At 33.3% G+C, this 20,947-nt stretch overlaps 2 protein-coding genes across 2 annotated transcripts in view; one reads left to right on the top strand and one right to left on the bottom strand.

Moving 5' to 3' along the window:
* Positions 1-20,947, bottom strand: part of LOC139486582 (E3 ubiquitin-protein ligase TRIM71-like) — a 151,342-nt gene that overhangs the window by 44,123 nt on the left and 86,272 nt on the right. The gene's annotated exons all lie outside the window — the stretch shown is intronic.
* LOC139484505 (E3 ubiquitin-protein ligase TRIM71-like) lies at positions 1,424-2,194 on the top strand. Its single transcript, XM_071268237.1, has one exon. It carries the CDS (start codon positions 1,424-1,426, stop codon positions 2,192-2,194), a length of 771 nt encoding a protein of 256 aa, XP_071124338.1.

Here is a 20,947-nt window from a genome sequence, read left to right as displayed (position 1 = left end):
CCTAAAGGAAACACACATACATATTAACTTCCTACTTTCCCGTCATTTAAAAAAAGACGATAACGTATGTTTAATATATTTAGCATGTTTAGTCATACTGGTTACAAGTAATTTTAATTGTAAGTTTTATTCTCATCTGTATACATGTACCATCAACGAATAACATTAGAAAACTCTTCTAGGCTATTACAAATCAATGACACAAGAAATAAGAAGACAATACGTCTAAGAGTAATTTTAGATTCTTTGTCAAAATAAAGGCAACTGTAGTATAACGCTGATTTATGTCAACAATGATTCTGCCTTAATTATCAGACACACCAGACATACTAACGTCATAAATTGTGACATATCATTTTATCAGTTGTAATATAAATACGGAGTAAGATAACTTATTTTGGTAAAGAGATTATGTTTATCCTAAACCCCTCTTAATTGATTGTCATATGCTTATTTATGTTGTAGCACTTATTAGATAACGCGGTTGATCGACTTTGATCATGAATTAGTTAAATTGTTAACGTAGTTGGGGAGTCTTTCGCTATTTTTGATGGTTAAATGGCAGAACATAATAGGTCTAGGTTTTGAATGCAGTCCAAGACATTCGATACAGCAATGTAATTAACTCATAGATATATTCATTTATGTGAATTACATTTTTACAAATACAGAAAAGTTTTACTTGATTCAATCATTATTCATTTTGCGTTGTAAGGGAAAGCTATCCAGTAATTGTATAATTTTAAAGAAATCGTCATGAAATGTTTCTGTTTCACGTTATGGCTGGAAAACGTACGGTGATCCAATATTTATTTCCTTTTTTCAAAGCAACCTATTAGAGCTATCCATTCAAACTTACAACAGGCACAATGAGTATGTGCAACATATCGTATAAAATATTTGCGTGTGCGAAAGATTACTACCTCAATCAGATAGTGATTTCAAAGAAAGTTTTTTCAGTTGTAAATCCCTGCTTGATAAAAACCAACAACAAATAACACATAGCAATGTTAACTATATGTATCAATTAAAATACATAGTACACACTTTAGCCATGGCGTTGTCAGTTTGTTTTAGATTTATGAGTTTGACTGTCCCTTTGGTTCTTTCGTCCCTCTTTTATGACAGATTTTAGATATAAGCACTAATTCATCAGTCCAGACACCGAAATAGCATCATTTAGCAGGTTTCTTATGACTTTAGGATTAGCCACAAGCGTAATTGCAACATCGGTCATGCATTTGACATTTGTTGACGGAATAACATAGCAGGAATGTATCAACTGCCGGCAGCCACGTGTGCATTCACCCAAAATCAAACTTTAATTTAACAAAAGATAAATACATAACTTGATTATAGATTATTCATGTTATTGTAAATGGATTTTTTTCTTCAATAGATAGAATAACTCAGGAAAATTCAGATGGCCCAGGTAGCGTCCAAAACGTGTAAAATATGTGTGTCTAATCCTGGACATAACTACTGCGAACAGTGTGACCAGCTGTTTTGTGATGGATGTAAAATATCTCATTTACGGACAAAGATGAGCAAGAATCACACATTTTTAAGTGGCTCAAATATCAACCCGGAAGTTAAACTATATTGTGAAGAACATGATGAAAACTTTATATATTATTGCATGGAATGTGGTACACCAGTCTGTAAGATATGTGCTATTAGAAATCACAAAAAGCATGATCTATCGGAGATTAAGGAATACTTGGAAGGTATCAACTTGGAGGTAAACATTGATGTCGAAACGAAGATAAGAAAGTTCCAGTCTAATATAATAGACATCGATCAAAGTACCCATACACATCATGCTGATGTACAGCAAGTAATCCAGGCTATAAGAGAAGAAGGCAGACACTTGAAAGAAATGGTTGATAAGAAAGTTGAAGGTCTTATTAAAACAGTGAAGGAAAAAGACACAAGGAATGTTCTAACCTTACAGTCTGTTAGCAATGAGTTAAAAACAGCTTTGGATAAGGCAAAGGAGCAGCAGAAGTTCTATCAAGACATCCAGGGTATAAAAGATACTACGAAATTGTTACAGAAACTAAAACAAATAAAGTCACAAATCGATCAAATAGAAGAAATACAGATTCCTATTATGCCATCAGTCAAATATGCCAAAAAGACAGTAGCAGAGAGTGAAATAGGGAAACTGTTTGGGGAACTAATATTTGGGTAAGTTTGTTCTTAGTTATTGATTCTATGAATTGTTTTGAAAACTCTTTAATATTGTCTTTTAATATACTTTGGATATCTCTTTTCAACTGCATAGGGTTGATTAACTATGGCATCTTCCGCGTCTTGTTTCAATTACATTATGTATTTGTATCTCAGATAATCAAAGTTCTCCAGATTTAATAGAATATGCGATACTGCAATGCCTGTTTATACACTGTTATTCAAAGGGTCAGTGTTCTCGGATCATTGATTAAAATAACAAGCATTTCATGAGTTACAAGACAAGCGAATTTATGCGTTGACTTTATAAAATCCTAAATACATGTTTACAGTTTAAATTGGAATTCAGTAGGATTCAAAATCCTCCTAGTACACATGTGAATTTCAATATCTACTAAAAGAAATTAGAATTCCGATTTATACTTTAAGTAATTAAAATCCAGTACAAATCAACGTTCCAGTATCTACTACTGGATATTAAATATCCAAATGTGGTAAAAGAATGATTCTGAATTTGTAGTAAATTTCTAGTAGGATCAAGGATAGCTACTAAAACAAAGACGACGTCGTTATACTATAATAATGATTTTTTTTTTCAATCTTAAAGACAAAATGTCAAATACGTTGAATACATTTTGGTTTTTGTTAATATTGTCATTACAATTACCCATAATTGACCAGCAAATTAAGTTATAGTCCAAACATGAAGTTATAATTTGATTAAAAGTTATGACATACCTGTACTGTAAAGAGCTTTCAAAACCATAAAGGACCTTTTATAAACTAATGATATAGCAAGTTTTGGATAAAAAGCTTTGCTGTTAAATGAATTCATAGGAAACTGTAACTAAAAGTTATAAAAGGTTGTTTTGGGCTCCTTCTGAATCATGTTGTACCGTAATATAGACATCTCAAAACTGATTTAAAAAAAATTTATTATGACTAAGACCTATGCATATTTTTTTTCCGTATACATGGTATAGACTGTATTAGGTGTTTAAGTTTCATTATAGTTGAAGTTTTATCAAAGGACTTTAAGATTCTCGCCAAGAAGTCAGCAACCAAAGAAAAACTAAACGGTCTTTAATAATAGACATATATATGAAGTGTTGGTACAAACTAATAAGAGACATATATATGAAATGTTAGTACCAACTAATAATAGACATATATATGAAGTGTTAGTACAAACTAATAATAGACATATATATGAAGTGTTAGTACACACTAATAATAGACATATATATGAAGTGTTAGTACACACTAATAATAGACATATATATGAAGTGTTGGTACATATATATGAAGTGTTAGTACAAACTAATAATAGACATATATATGAAGTGTTAGTACAAACTAATAATAGACATACTTGAACCTGCAGTTTTTAATTAATCACAATCAAATCAATCACAAGGAAAACATTCCGGCAGGGCATTCACAAGGAAAATAGCTATTTCAAATGACTGTGTTTATTATAATCCACCTTTTGCACCTGAATACGTGAAATAGGAAAAAAACAAGAGTACACAAAAGCAGTAAATTTATTGCAATTTGGAAACTAGTTTGCGTTATTTTTAGGTTATCTTAGCACAGCTAATTCGGTTTGTTTATATTGAGAAATACACTGTGTTATTTGATTTTATAATAATTTACAATGTTGACGCACATATCAGGTGAGAATGAAATTGTTAATAAGATCATTATTTTTTTCTCAGAGAAACTGTCAAAAAAGAAGAAAATCCAAAACCTCAGGAGAACGTCAGGTTTGTATTTATAATAGACATTAAGCAAAGTTGTTTTTATCGTTCCCGTTGCCATGTTCATCTCTTCTGCTACAGTAATACAACCAATCAAACAACCTCCGGCGCAGAGTTCATATCCGTTCCATACATACTCCGCAATACTGCCCTTAATATGACCTCTGCCATACATTGTCCGACCCCATGAGGAAATTTCCTCATGGCCATGGAAATTTTCTCATGGCCGACAAGCATTCGGTATTCTCTGCAAAGTCCTTTCGTGATACACAACCTAGCGAGGACTGTCGAATTTTTTTATGCGGAAGGTTAGGAGTAATCAGGTAAAGTGGCGATGGCGGAAATTATGAGAATCATCTCATCGCTTCATCTCCTTCAACTAGGATTGTCGCCATATTGAAGATTTAAAATTACTTTGACGAAACGTGCATCTGACACAAACACAAAATGTCAATCTTGGTAACTATGAGGAGTATATTTGAAGCGAAAAAAGAAGAAATTCTATGACTTTTGCCGACAGGCTACATGTACGGCAATCTTGAGTCTTTTAAGTTTTTTATCACTTGGTTAGCACTTTTGATCCTGGTCCATGATGATAGTTGTCCACTTAGCAGCTCTGTTTAATCCACAGGGGGTTGTTACAATTTGCCGGGTTCATATATACATAAGACACCCCCAAAAATCACACTTCATTTTACATGTCATAGAGTGATAGACATAGAAGCATAGGCGGATCCAGGGGGCTTGCCCTCTCTTTTCTTGAGAATAAAATTGGTTGATTATATAGGGAATCGCTGAAGCATGACTGGAGTGGGCTCCCGTTAGGTCAGTCAGATACCCCCGCCCCCTTTATGAAAAGTTCTGGATCCGCCACTGAGGAGACAAATTATCCAGTGGGAACAAAGTACATGTAAGTGAAAGTCTTATTGAAACAATGATTTGTAACAAAGTTGCAAAGGAGGTTCCACCCTTGTGATTTTTTTCGGTTGTTGAATTGTATTGATAAACGAAAACGTAAACCCAACATGCCCAGCAAATTGTAACAAAACCCCTCCCTGTGTTCCAAAGTTTTTGCAAAAAGAACAAATTTAGAAATTAAGAAGATCTAAGGTTGGGAAATCTGAAAGAAAGTGCTAGATATTGCTACAAGGCCACACTTAAAACTTTTTTGGTTTGCCCAAACCTAGTCCAAATAATTATGACGTCTGGCAAGGCTATTTTAATTTTTTTCTGGGACGCCTTCCTCTGGCAAGGCTATTTTAATTCTTTTCTGGTACGCCTTCCTCTGGCAAGGCTATTTTAATTTTTTTCTGGGACGCCTTCCTACGATAGTGATGTTGGTTTTAGAATATGCATATGGTTTACTTTTGATTGACAAGACTAATGCGTTGCACGACATACATCAGCAATTTAAATATAATTAATTCGTTCAGTTTAGTTTTCCAAAATATTATACATTAAAGTATTCACGATAAAAATTCGTCCAGAAAAGAGATCAAAGACATGAAATGACACTTTTGAAAGATTGACTAATTAGGGCGCATAATTCTGATACAAGCGAGAAGCTTAGCGCTATAAAACCAGGTTCAATCCACCGTTTTCTACATTTTAAAATGCCTGTACCAAGTCAGGAATGTGACAGTTCTTGTCCAGTCGTTTTGGATGTGTTTTGTCATTTGATTTTGCTATGTGATTATGGACTTTCCAATAAATTTTCCTCTGAGTTCAGTATTTTTGTGATTTTACATTTTGATATGAGATTCAAATATCTGAGCAAAATTAAAGGTGAGTATTCAAATAATAATTTACGTTCAAATATTTATATAAGATCAAATTCTGTGAAAGTTTGACATCTCCCTTGAGAATATCTAAACATGATATATTTTATAGAGTTGCAAGAACAGCTAAACAATACAGATACAGATGCCCTGGATGCATGTAAGCGTGATGTTATGTAGTTTTCTTTCGGAAGAGTACAAAAGACCAAGTAAAAGCGCACAGTTCATTATGAAATCAGATATGCAAATTTGAAAAAAAAACATAGGCCTGTTGAAGGACGCCTCCGCTACATTTCTCGCTACATTGATGACCTGTTGGTGACCTTCTGCTGTTTTTTTTTTTGTTTTTTTTTTTGTCTATGGTCGGGTTGTTGTCTCTATGGCACATTCCCCATTTCCATTCTCAATTTTATAGATATGTAAAGTATAAAGCAAGTTTTTCCCTTTTAATAAAATTTCATTTTATGTTAAAGATGTTATAAACAATTATTGAAACAGATCTGTGTCTATCAAGTTATAACATTTATTGTCAATGCCATTCTCATTGATTCAACTTTCCTAAATGATATTATCAAAACGTAAAGTCAATGTCAGTATATATGGATTACAACATGGCATATTTTATTTTAGACCCTATATCAGTTATAGTTCCAAATATTATATCTTTGAGTATTTATGATATAACATGTATAACTTATTTCGACTTCTCATTCTTAATTAGTTATTTATCGTCAGACTCTGACCTTTACCTATTTTAAGTGAATATGTATTCTACTCTTATGTATTGACTGTTGAATTCTAATTCGTAAACTCAAACGAACATAAAATATTTATCAAATAACGACAAACTCTAACATGATGGGAGACGCCACTTGCAGAGACAATCGCACATTTTATTATAAATATGAGTATGGAAAGTGCGTAAGAATACACAGTTATTAAGCAGCTTGTACTGGTTTCCCCATACTAGTGGTTTAGAAACCTTAAAATATATAATATAATTAATAGTTTTACTTATTAGCCAAAATGCTATTGTACATACTAAATTTAGTCCTGGTATCTATGATGAGTTTATTTACAACCACTGGGTCGATGCCACTGCTGGTGGATATTTATTTCCTCGAGGGTATCACAAGCCCAGTAGTCAGCACTTTTTGTGTGGACATGAATTGTCATTGATATGGTTATATTTATAAATTTACTTTTTACAAATTTTTGAATTTTTTGAAATACTAAGGCTTTTCTACCTTAGGCATATACTACCTTAGCTGTAGCTGGCAAAACTTTTAGGAATTTTGGTCCTCTATGCTCTTCAAATTCGTACTCTATTTGGCCTTTTCAACTTTTATTGATTCGAGCGTCACTGATGAGTCTTTTGTAGACGAAACGCGCGTCTGGCGTATATACTAAATTTAGTCCTGGTATCTATGATGTCTTTGAGTTTATTTACAACCATTGGGTCGATGTCACTGCTGGTGGAGATTTATTTCCTGGAGGGTATCACAAGCCCAGTAGTCAGCACTTTTTGTCCTGACATGAATTTTCATTGATAATATGGTTAATGGTTATATTTATAAATTTACTGTTTACAAATTTTGGATTTTTTTGAAATACTAAGGCTTTCTACCTTAGGCATAGAATACCTTCGCTGTATTTGGCAAAACATCTCGGAAATTAGTTTTTTTTTCAAACATGTGATAATTGAAATTGAGAATGGAAATGGGGTATCTGATGCAAGACTAACAAACCACCAGAGGCTGTTGATTAATGGTATCGATGCATTTCCTTTTTAATTGTCACGATTATCTTAATCCAATATATGCATGTTGAACATTTCTTTTGTTCTGGCCGATTGGTTTGCTTTAATTTGGATAATGTTGAATAAGTACACACATATCAATGTAAACGTTTAAATGCATAAAACAGAAATATTGAACAGCAAGGAAATTTTGTCACCATCATTATAACAGAAACATTGAACAACATCGGGATTTTGTCTCCATCTTTATAACAGAAACATTGAAGAACATGGGGATTTTGTCGCCATCATTATTACGGAAACATTGAACAACATGGGGATTACGTCTCAATCATTATAACGGAAACATGGAACAACATGGGGATTACGTCTCAATCATTATAACAGAAACATTGAACAACATGAGGATTTTGTTTTCATCATTATAACAGTAACATTGAACAACATGGGGATTTTGTCTCCATCATTGTAACAGAAACATTGAACAACATGGGGATTATGTCTCCATCATTATAACAGTAACATTGAACAACATGGGGATTATGTCTCCATCATTATAACAGAAATATTGAACTAAATTGGGATTTTGTCCCCATCATTATAACAGAAACATTGAACAACATGGGGATTTTGTCTCCATCATTATAAAAGTAACATTGAACAACATGGGGATTATGTCTCCATTATTATAACAGAAACATTGAACTACATTGGGATTTTGTCCCCATCATTATAACAGTAACATTGAACAACATGGGGATTTTGTCTCCATCATTATAACTAAACATTTAACAACATGGGGATTTTGTCTCCATCATTATAACAGAAACATTGAACTACATTGGGATTTTGTCCCCATCATTATAACAGTAACATTGAACACCATGGGGATTTTGTCTCCATTATTATAACAGAAGCATTGAACAACATTGGGAATTTTGTCTCCATCATTAAAACAGAAACATTGAACAACATGGGGATTTTGTCTCTATCATTATAACAGAAACATTGAACAACATGGGGATTTTGTCTTCATCATTTAAACAGAAACATTGAACACCATGGGGATTTTGTCTTCATCATTATAACGGAAACATTGAACAACATGGGGATTTTGTCTCCATCATTATAACGGAAACATTGAACAACGTGGGGATTTTGTCTTCATCATTATAACAGAAACATTGAACAACATCGAGATTTTGTCTCCATCATTAAAGCAGAAACATTGAACAACATGAGGATTTTGTCTCCATCATTATAACAGAAACATTGAACAACATGGGGATTTTGTCTCCATCATTAAAGCAGAAACATTGAACAACATTAGGATTTTGTCTTTATCATTATAACGGAAACATTGAACAACATGGGGATTTTGTCTCTATCATTATAACGGAAACATTGAACAACATGGGGTTTTTATCTCCATCATTATAACGGAAACATTGAACAACATCGGGATTTCGTCTTCATCATTAAAACAGAAACATTGAACACCATGGGGATTTTGTCTTCATCATTAAAACAGAAACATTGAACACCATGGGGATTTTGTCTTCATCATTATAACAGAAACATTGAACACCATGGGGATTTTGTCTCCATCATTAAAGCAGAAACATTGACACAACATGAGGATTTTGTCTTCATCATTATAACGGAAACATTGAACAGCATGAGGATTTTGTCTCTATCATTAAAACGGAAACATTGAACAACATGGGGTTTTTGTCTCCATCATTATAACGGAAACATTGAACAACATGGGGATTTTGTCTCTATCATTATAACAGAAACATTGAACAACATGGGGATTTTGTCTTCATCATTAAAACAGAAACATTGAACAACATGGGGATTATGTCTCCATCATTATAACAGAAATATTGAACTAAATTGGGATTTTGTCCCCATCATTATAACAGAAACATTGAACAACATGGGGATTTTGTCTCCATCATTATAAAAGTAACATTGAACAACATGGGGATTATGTCTCCATTATTATAACAGAAACATTGAACTACATTGGGATTTTGTCCCCATCATTATAACAGTAACATTGAACAACATGGGGATTTTGTCTCTATCATTATAACTAAACATTTAACAACATGGGGATTTTGTCTCCATCATTATAACAGAAGCATTGAACTACATTGGGATTTTGTCCCCATCATTATAACAGTAACATTGAACACCATGGGGATTTTGTCTCCATTATTATAACAGAAGCATTGAACAACATTGGGAATTTTGTCTCCATCATTAAAACAGAAACATTGAACAACATGGGGATTTTGTCTCTATCATTATAACAGAAACATTTAACAACATGGGGATTTTGTCTTCATCATTTAAACAGAAACATTGAACACCATGGGGATTTTGTCTTCATCATTATAACGGAAACATTGAACAACATGGGGATTTTGTCTCCATCATTATAACGGAAACATTGAACAACGTGGGGATTTTGTCTTCATCATTATAACAGAAACATTGAACAACATCGAGATTTTGTCTCCATCATTCAAGCAGAAACATTGAACAACATGAGGATTTTGTCTCCATCATTATAACAGAAACATTGAACAACATGGGGATTTTGTCTCCATCATTAAAGCAGAAACATTGAACAACATTAGGATTTTGTTTTTATCATTATAACGGAAACATTGAACAACATGGGGATTTTGTCTCTATCATTATAACGGAAACATTGAACAACATGGGGTTTTTATCTCCATCATTATAACGGAAACATTGAACAACATCGGGATTTCGTCTTCATCATTAAAACAGAAACATTGAACACCATGGGGATTTTGTCTTCATCATTAAAACAGAAACATTGAACACCATGGGGATTTTGTCTTCATCATTATAACAGAAACATTGAACACCATGGGGATTTTGTCTCCATCATTAAAGCAAAAACACTGACACAACATGAGGATTTTGTCTCTATCATTAAAACGGAAACATTGAACAACATGGGGTTTTTGTCTCCATCATTATAACGGAAACATTGAACAACATGGGGATTTTGTCTCTATCATTATAACAGAAACATTGAACAACATGGGGATTTTGTCTTCATCATTAAAACAGAAACATTGAACACCGTGGGGATTTTGTCTTCATCATTAAAGCAGAAACATTGAACAACATGAGGATTTTCTCTCCATCATTATAACGGAAACATTGAACAACATGAGGATTTTGTCTCTATCATTAAAACGGAAACATTGAACAACATGGGGTTTTTGTCTCCATCATTATAACGGAAACATTGAACAACATGGGGATTTTGTCTCTATCATTATAACAGAAACATTGAACAACATGGGGATTTTGTCTTCATCATTAAAACAGAAACATTGAACACCATGGGGATTTTGTCTTCATCATTATAACGGAAACATTGAACAACATGGGGATTTTGTCTCCATCATTATTACTAAACATTTAACAACATGGGGATTTTGTCTCCATCATTATAACAGAAACATTGAACTACATTGGGATTTTGTCCCCATCATTATAACAGTAACATTGAACAGCATGGGGATTTTGTCTCCATTATTATAACAGACGCATTGAACAACATTGGGAATTTTGTCTCCATCATTTAAACAGAAACATTGAACAACATGGGGATTTTGTCTCTATCATTATAACAGAAACATTGAACAACATGGGGATTGTGTCTTCATCATTAAAACAGAAACATTGAACAACATGGGGATTATGTCTCCATCATTAAAACAGAAACATTGAACAACATGGGGATTATGTCTCCATCATTAAAACAGAAACATTGAACACCATGGGGATTTTGTCTTCATCATTATAACGAAAACATTGAACAACATGGGGATTTTGTCTCCATCATTATAACGGAAACATTGAACAACGTGGGGATTTTGTCTCCATCATTAACACAGAAACATTGAACAACATGGGGATTTTGTCTCCATCATTAAAGCAGAAACATTGAACAACATGGGGATTTTGTCTCCATCATTATAACGGTAACTTTGAACAACATGGGGATTACGTCTCACTCATTATAACGGAAACATTGAACAACATGAGGATTTTGTCTCCATCATTATAACAGAAACATTGAACAACAAGGGGATTTTGTCTTCATCATAATAACGGAAACATTGAACAACATGGGGATTTTGTCACCATCATTATAACAGACACATTGAACAACATGGGGATTTCGTCTCCATCGTTATAACAGAAACATTGAACAACATGGGGATTTTGTCTCCATCATTATAACGGAAACATTGAACAACATGGGGATGTTGTCTAAATCATTGTAACAGAAACATTGAACAACATGTGGATTGTGTCTCCATCATTATAACAGTAACATTGAACAACATGGGGATTATGTCTCCATCATTATAACAGAAACATTGAATTACATTGGGATTTTGTCCCCATCATTATAACAGTAACATTGAACAACATAGGGATTTTGTCTCCATCATTATAACTAAACATTTAACAACATGGGGATTTTGTCTCCATCATTATAACAGAAACATTGAACTACATTGGGATTTTGTCCCCATCATTATAACAGTAACATTGAACACCATGGGGATTTTGTCTCCATTATTATAACAGAAGCATTGAACAACATTGGGAATTTTGTCTCCATCATTATAACAGAAACATTGAACAACATGGGGATTTTGTCTTCATCATTATAACGGAAACATTGAACAACATGGGGATTTTGTCTCCATCATTATAACAGAAACATTGAACAACATGAGAATTATGTCTCCATCATTATCACAGTAACATTGAACAACATGGGGATTTCGTCTCCATCATTATAACAGAAACATTCAACAACATGGGGATTTTGTCTCCATCATTATAACAGAAACATTGAACAGCATGGAGATTTTGTTTGCATCATTATAACAGAAACATTGAACAACATGGGGATTTTGTCTTCATCATTATAACGGAAACATTGAACAACATGGGGATTTTGTCTCCATCATTATAACAGAAACATTGAACAGCATGGGGATTTTGTCTCCATCATTATAACAGAAACATTGAACAGCATGGATATTTTGTCTGCATCATTATAACAGAAACATTGAATAACGTGGGGATTTTGTCTCCATCATTACAACAGAAACATTGAACAACATGGGGATTTTGTCCCCATCATTAAAACAGAAACATTGAACAACATGGGAATTTTGTCTCCATCATTATAACAGAAACATTGAACAACATGGGGATTTTGTCTCCATCATTATAACAGAAACATCGAACAACATGGGGATTTTGTCTCCATCATTATAACAGAAACATTGAACAACATTGGGACTTTGTCTCCATCATTATAACAGAAATATTGAACACCATGGGGATTTTGTCTCCATTATTATAACAGAAGCATTGAACAACATTGGGAATTTTGTCTCCATCATTATAACAGAAACATTGAACAACATTATGAATTTGTTCTCCATCATTAAAACAGAAACATTGAACAACATGGGAATTGTGTCTCCATTATTATAACAGAAGCAATGAACAACATGGGGATTTTGTCTCCATCATTATAACAGAAACATTGAACAATATTGGGACTTTGTCTCCATCTTTATAACAGAAACATTGAACAACGTGGGGAATGTGTCTCCATCATTATAACAGAAACATTGAACAACATGGGGATTTTGTCTGCATCATTATAACAGAAACATTGAACAACATGGGAATGTTGTCTCCATCATTATAACGGAAACATTGAACAACATGGGGATGTTGTCTCCATATCATAACAGAAACATTAAACAACATTGGGATTTTGTCTCCATCATTACAACAGAAACATTGAACAAAATGGGGATTTCGTCTCCATCGTTATAACAGAAACATTGAATAACAGGGAGATGTTGCCTCCATCATTATAACCGAAAAATTGAACAACATGGGGATTTTTTCTCCATCATTATAACAGAAGCATTGAACAACACGGGGATTTTGTCTCCATCATTCTAACAGAAACATTGAACAGCATGGGGGTTTTGTCTCAATCATTATGACAGAAACATTGAACAACATGGGGATTTTGTCTTCATCATTACAACAGAAACATTGAACAAGATGGCGATTTTGTTTCCATCATTATAACGGAAACATTGAACAACATTGGGATTTTGTCTCCATCATTATAACAGAAACATTGAACAACATGGGGATTTTGTCTCCATCATTATAACAGAAACATTGAACAACAAGGGGATTACGTCTCAATCATTATAACGGAAACATTGAACAACATGAGGATTTTGTTTCCATCATTATAACGGAAACATTGAACAACATGGGGATTTTGTCTCCATCGTTATAACAGAAACATTGAACGATATGGGGATTTCGTCTCCATCATTATAATGAAAACATTGAACAACATGGGCATTTTGTCTTCATCATTATAACAAAAACATTGAACAACATTGGGATTTTGTCTCCATCATTATAACAGAAACATTGAACAACATAGGGATTTTGTCTCCATCATTAAAACAGAAACATTGAACAACATGGGGATTTTATCTCCATCATTAAAACAGAAACATTGAACAAAATGGGGATTTTGTCTCCATCATTATAACGGAAACATTGAACAACATTGGGATTTTGTCTCCATCATTATAACAGAAACATTGAACAACATGGGCATTTTGTCTCCATCATTATAACAGAAACATTGAACAACATGGGCATTTTGTCTCAATCATTAAAACAGAAACATTGAACAACATGGGGATTTTGTTTCCATCTTGATAACAGAAACATTGAACAACATGGGGATTTTATCTCTATCATTATAACAGAAACATTGAACAACATGAGGATTTTATCTCCATCATTATAACAGAAACATTGAACAACATGAGGATTTTATCTCCATCATTAAAACAGAAACATTGAACAACATGGGGATTTTATCTCCATCATTATAACAGAAACATTGAACAACATGGGGATTGTTTCTCCATCATTCTAACGGAAACATTGAACATCATGGGTATTGTTTCTCCATCATTATAACGGAAACATTGAACATCATGGGGATTGTTTCTCCATCATTATAACAGAAACATTGAACAGCATGAGGATTTTGTCTCCATCATTATAACAGAAACCTTCAACAACATCGGGATTTTGTCTTCATCATTATAAGAGAAATATTGAACACCATGGGGATTTTGTCTCCATCATTATAACAGAAACATAGAACAACATGGGGATTATGTCTCCATCATTATAAGAGAAACATAGAACAACATGTGGATTTTGTCTCCATCATTATAACAGAAACATAGAACAACATGGGGATTATGTCTCCATCATTATAACAGAAACATTGAACAACATGGGGATTTTGTCTCTATCATTATAACAGAAACATTGAACAAGATGGGGATTTTGTCTCTAGTATAACAACAGGAACATTGAACAAGATGGGGATTTTGTCTCTAGTATAACAACAGGAACATTGGGATTTTGTCTCAATAATTATAACGGAAACATTGAACAACATGGGGATTTTGTTTCCATCAATATAACAGAAACATTAAACAACACGGGGATTTTGTTTCCACCATTATAACAGAAGCATTGAACAACATGGGGATTTTGTCTCCATCATTATAATAGAAACATTTAACAAAATGGGGATTATGTCTCCATCATTATAACGAAAAAATTGAACAGGGAGATTTTGTCTCTATCGTTATAACGAAAACATTGAACAACATGGGAATTGTGTTTCCATCATTATAACGGAAACATTGAACAAAAGGGAGATTTCGTCTCCATTATTGTAACAGAAACATTAAACAACATGAGGATTTTGTCTCCATCATTGAACAACATGGGAATTTTGTCTGCATCATTATAACGGAAACATTGAACAACAGGGAGATTTCGTCTCCATTATTTTAACAGAAACATTGAACAACATCAGGATTTTGTCTCCATCATTATAACGGAAACAGTCAACAACATGGGGATTTTGTTTCCATCATTATAACAGAAACATTGAACTACATGTGGATTTTGTCTCCATCATTATAACAGAAACATTGAACAACATTAGGATTTTGTCTCTATCATTATAACAGAAACATTGAACAACATGAGGATTTTGTCTCCATCATTATAACAGAAACATTGAACATCATGGATATTTTGTCTCCATCATTAAAACAGAAATATTGTACAACATGGGAATTGTGTCTGCATCATTATAACGGAAACATTGAATAACATGGGGATTTCGTCTCCATCATTATAACAGAAACATTGAACAACATCAGAATTTTGTCTCCATCATTATAACGGAAACATTGAACAACATGGGAAATTTGTGTCCATCATGATGACAGAAACATTGAACAACATGGAGATTGTGTCTCCTTTATTATAACAAAAACATTGAACAACATGGCGATTTTGTCTCTATCATTATAACAGAAACATTGAACAACATGGGGATTTTGTCTCCATCATTATAGCAGAAACATTGAACAACATGGGGATTTTGTCTCTATCATTAAAACAGAAACATTGAACAACATGGGGATTTTGTCTCCTTCATTATAACAAAAACATTGACATCATGGGGATTGTGTCTCTATCATTATAACAGAAACATTGAACAACATGGGGATTTTGTTTCCATCGTTATAACAGAAACATTGAACAACATGGGGATTTTGTTACCATCATTATATCAGTCACATTGAACAACATGTGGATTCCGTGTCCATCATGATAACAGAAACATTGAACAACGTGGGGATTTTGTCTCTATCATTATAACAGAAACATTGACCAACATGGCGAATTTGTCTCTATCATTATAGCAGAAATATTGAACAACATGGGGATTTTGTCTCCATCATTATAACAGACACATTGAACAACATGGGGATTTTGTCTCAATCATTATAACGGAAACATTGAACAACATGGGGATTTCGTCTCCATCATTATAACAGAAACATTGAACAACATCAGAATTTTGTCTCCATCATTATAACGGAAACAATGAACAACATGGGAAATTTGTGTCAATCATGATGACAGAAACATTGAACAACATTGGGATTTTGTCTCCATCATTATAACAGAAACATTGAACAACATGGGGATTTTGTCTCTATCATTATAACAGAAACATTGAACAACATTGGGATTTTGTCTCCATCATTATAACAGAAACATTGAACAACATGGGGATTTTGTCTCTATCATTATAACAGAAACATTGAACATCATGGGGATTATGTCTCCAATATTATAACTGAAACATTGAACAACACGGGGATTTTGTCTCTATTATTATAACAGAAACATTGAATAGCATTTGGATTTTGTCTCGATAATTATAACGGAAACATTGAACATCATGGGGATTTTGTCTCCTTCATTATAACAGAAACATTGAACAACATGGGGATTTTGTATCCTTCATTATAACAGAAACATTGAACAACATGGGGATTTTGTCTCCATCATTATAATGGAAACATTGAACAACATGGGGATTTTGTCTCCATTATTATAACGGAAACATTGAACAACATGGGGATTGTGTTTCCATCATTATAACGGAAACATTGAACAACAGGGAGATTTCGTCTCCATCATTTTAACAGAAACATTAAACAACATCAGGATTTTGTCTCCATCATTATAACAGAAACATTGAACAACAAGGGGATTTTGTCTCCATCATAAAAACGGAAACATTTGAGAACATGGGGATTTTGTCTCCATCATTATAACGAAAACATTGAACAACATGGGGATTGTTTCTCCATCATTATAACAGAAACATTGAACAGCATGAGGATTTTGTCTCCATCATTATAACAGAAACCTTCAACAACATCGGGATTTTGTCTTCATCATTATAACAGAAACATAGAACAACATGGGGATTATTTCTCCATCTTTATAACAGAAACATTGAATATCATGTGGATTTTGTTTCAATAATTATAACGGAAACATTGAACAAAAAGGGGATTTTGTCTCCATCATTATAACAGAAACATAGAACAACATGGGGATTATGTCTCCATCATTATAACAGAAACATTGAACAACATGGGGATTTTGTCTCCATCATTATAACAGAAACATAGAACAACATGGGGATTATGTCTCCATCATTATAACAGAAACATTGAACAACATGGGGATTTTGTCTCTATCATTATAACAGAAACATTGAACAAGATGGGGATTTTGTCTCTAGTATAACAACAGGAACATTGAACAAGATGGGGATTTTGTCTCTAGTATAACAACAGGAACATTGAACAAGATGGGGATTTTGTCTCTAGTATAATAACAGGAACATTGGGATTTTGTCTCAATAATTATAAAGGAAACATTGAACAACATGGGGATTTTGTCTCCATCATGATGACAGAAACATTGAACAACATGGGGATTTTGTCTCCATCATTATAACAGAAACATTGAACATCATGGGGATTTTGTCTCCATCATTATAACGGAAACATTGAAGAACATGGAGATTTTGTCTCCATCATTATAACGGAAACATTGAACAACATGGGGATTTTGTCTCCATCATTATAACAGAATCATTGAACAACACGGGGATTTTGTCCCTATTATTATAACAGAAACATTGAATATCATGTGGATTTTGTCTCAATAATTATAACGGAAACATTGAACAAGATGGGGATTTTGTTGCCATCATTATAACAGAAACATTGAACAACATGGGGATTTTGTTTCCATCTTTATAACAGAAGCATTGAACAACATTGGGATTTTGTTTCCATCAATAAAACAGAAACATTGAACAACATGGGGATTTCGTCTCCATCATTATAACAGAAACATTGAACAACATGGGGATTATGTCTCCATCACTATAACAGAAACATTGAACAAATGGGAATTTTGTCTCAATCATTGTAACAGAAACATTGAACAACATGAGGATTTTGTCTCTATCATTATAACAGAAACATTGAACATCATGGATATTTTGTCTCCATCATTAAAACAGAAATTTTGAACAACATGGGAATTGTGTCTGCATCATTATAACGGAAACATTGAAAAACATGGGGATTTCGTCTCCATCATTATAACAGAAACATTGAACAACATCAGAATTTTGTCTCCATCATTATAACGGAAACATTGAACAACATGGGGAATTTTTGTCCATCATGATGACAGAAACATTGAACAACATGGGGATTTTGTCTCCATCATTATAACAGAAACATTGAACAACACGGGGATTTTGTCTCTATTATTATAACAGAAACATTGAATATCATTTGGATTTTGTCTCAATAATTATAACAGAAACATTGAACATCATGGGGATTTTGTCTCCTTCATTATAACAGAAACATTGAACAACATGGGGATTTTGTTTCCATCAATAAAACAGAAACATTGAACAACATGGGAATTTTGTCTCCATCATTATAACAGAAACATTGAACAACATGGGGATTATGTCTCCATCATTATAACAGAAACATTGAACAAATGGGAATTTTGTCTCCATCATTATTGAAGAACATTTTGATTTTGTCTCCATCATTATAACAGACACATTGAACAACATAGGGATTATGTCTCAATCATTGTAACAGAAACATTGAACAACATGGGGATTTTGTCTCGATAATTGTAACAGAAACATTGAACAACATGGGGATTTTGTCTCAATCCTTGTAACAGAAACATTGAACAACATGGGGATTTTGTCACCATCATTGTAACAGAAACATTGAACATCATGGAATTTTGTCTCCATCATTAAAACAGAAATTTTGAACAACATGGGAATTTTGTCTCCATCATTTTAACGGAAACATTGAACAACATGGGGAATTTGTGTCCATTTTGATGACAGAAACATTGAACAACATGGGGATTTTGTCTTCATCATTATAACGGAAACATTGAACAACATGGGGATTTTGTCTCTATCATTATGACAGAAACATTGAACATCATGGGGATTTTGTCTCCATCATTATAACAGAAACGTTGAACAACACGGGGATTTTTTCTCTATTATTATAACAGAAACATTGAATATCATTTGGATTTTGTCTCAATAATTATAACGGAAACATTGAACATCATGGGGATTTTGTCTCCTTCATTATAACAGAAACATTGAACAACATGGGGATTTTGTATCCTTCATTATAACAGAAACATTGAACAACATGGGGATTTTGTCTCCATCATTATAATGGAAACATTGAACAACATGGGGATTTTGTCTCCATTATTATAACGGAAACATTGAACAACATGGGGATTGTGTTTCCATCATTATAAAGGAAACATTGAACAACAGGGAGATTTCGTCTCCATTATTTTAACAGAAACATTGAACAACATCATGATTTTGTCTCCATCATTATAACGGAAACATTGAACATCTTGGGGATTTTGTCTCCATCATTATAACAGAAACATAGAACAACATGGGGATTTTGTTTCCATCTTTATAACAGAAGCATTGAACAACATTTGGATTTCGTTTCCATCCAGTAAACAGAATCATTGAACAACATGGGGATTTCGTCTCCATCATTATAACAGAAACATTGAACAACATGGGGATTATGTCTCCATCATTATAACAGAAAACCTGAACAAATGGGAATTTTGTCTCCATCATTATTGAAGAACATTTGGATTTTGTCTCCATCATTATAACAGACACATTTAACAACATAGGGATTATGTCTCAATCATTGTAACAGAAACATTGAACAACATGGGGATTTTGTCTCCATCATTATAATGGAAGCATTGAACAACATGGGAATTTTGTCTCTATCATTATAACAGAAACATTGAACAACATGGGGATTATGTCTCCATCATTATAACAGACACATTTAACAACATAGGGATTATGTCTCAATCATTGTAACAGAAACATTGCACAACATGGGGTTTGTTTCTCCATCATTAAAACAGAAACCTTGAACAACATGGGGATTTTGTATCCTTCATTATAACAGAAACATTGAACAACATGGGGATTATGTCTCCATCATTATAACAGACACATTGAACAACATAGGGATTATGTCTCAATCATTGTAACAGAAACATTGAACAACATGGGGATTTTGTCTCAATCATTGTAACAGAAACATTGAACAACATGGGGATTTTGTCTCAATCCTTGTAACAGAAACATTGAACAACATGGGGATTTTGTCACCATCATTGTAACAGAAACATTGAACATCATGGAATTTTGTCTCCATCATTAAAACAGAAATTTTGAACAACATGGGAATTTTGTCTCCATCATTATAACGGAAACATTGAACAACATGGGG

Source organism: Mytilus edulis, chromosome 8 (assembly GCF_963676685.1).
Source record: "Mytilus edulis chromosome 8, xbMytEdul2.2, whole genome shotgun sequence".
Classification (NCBI taxonomy): domain Eukaryota; kingdom Metazoa; phylum Mollusca; class Bivalvia; order Mytilida; family Mytilidae; genus Mytilus; species Mytilus edulis.
This window is presented reverse-complemented; position numbering and strand designations above follow the sequence as displayed.

Bases quoted from the DNA above. Each gene is read 5' to 3' on its own strand.
- LOC139484505 (XM_071268237.1), top strand. From the start codon at position 1,424: ATGGCCCAGGTAGCGTCCAAAACGTGTAAAATATGTGTGTCTAATCCT.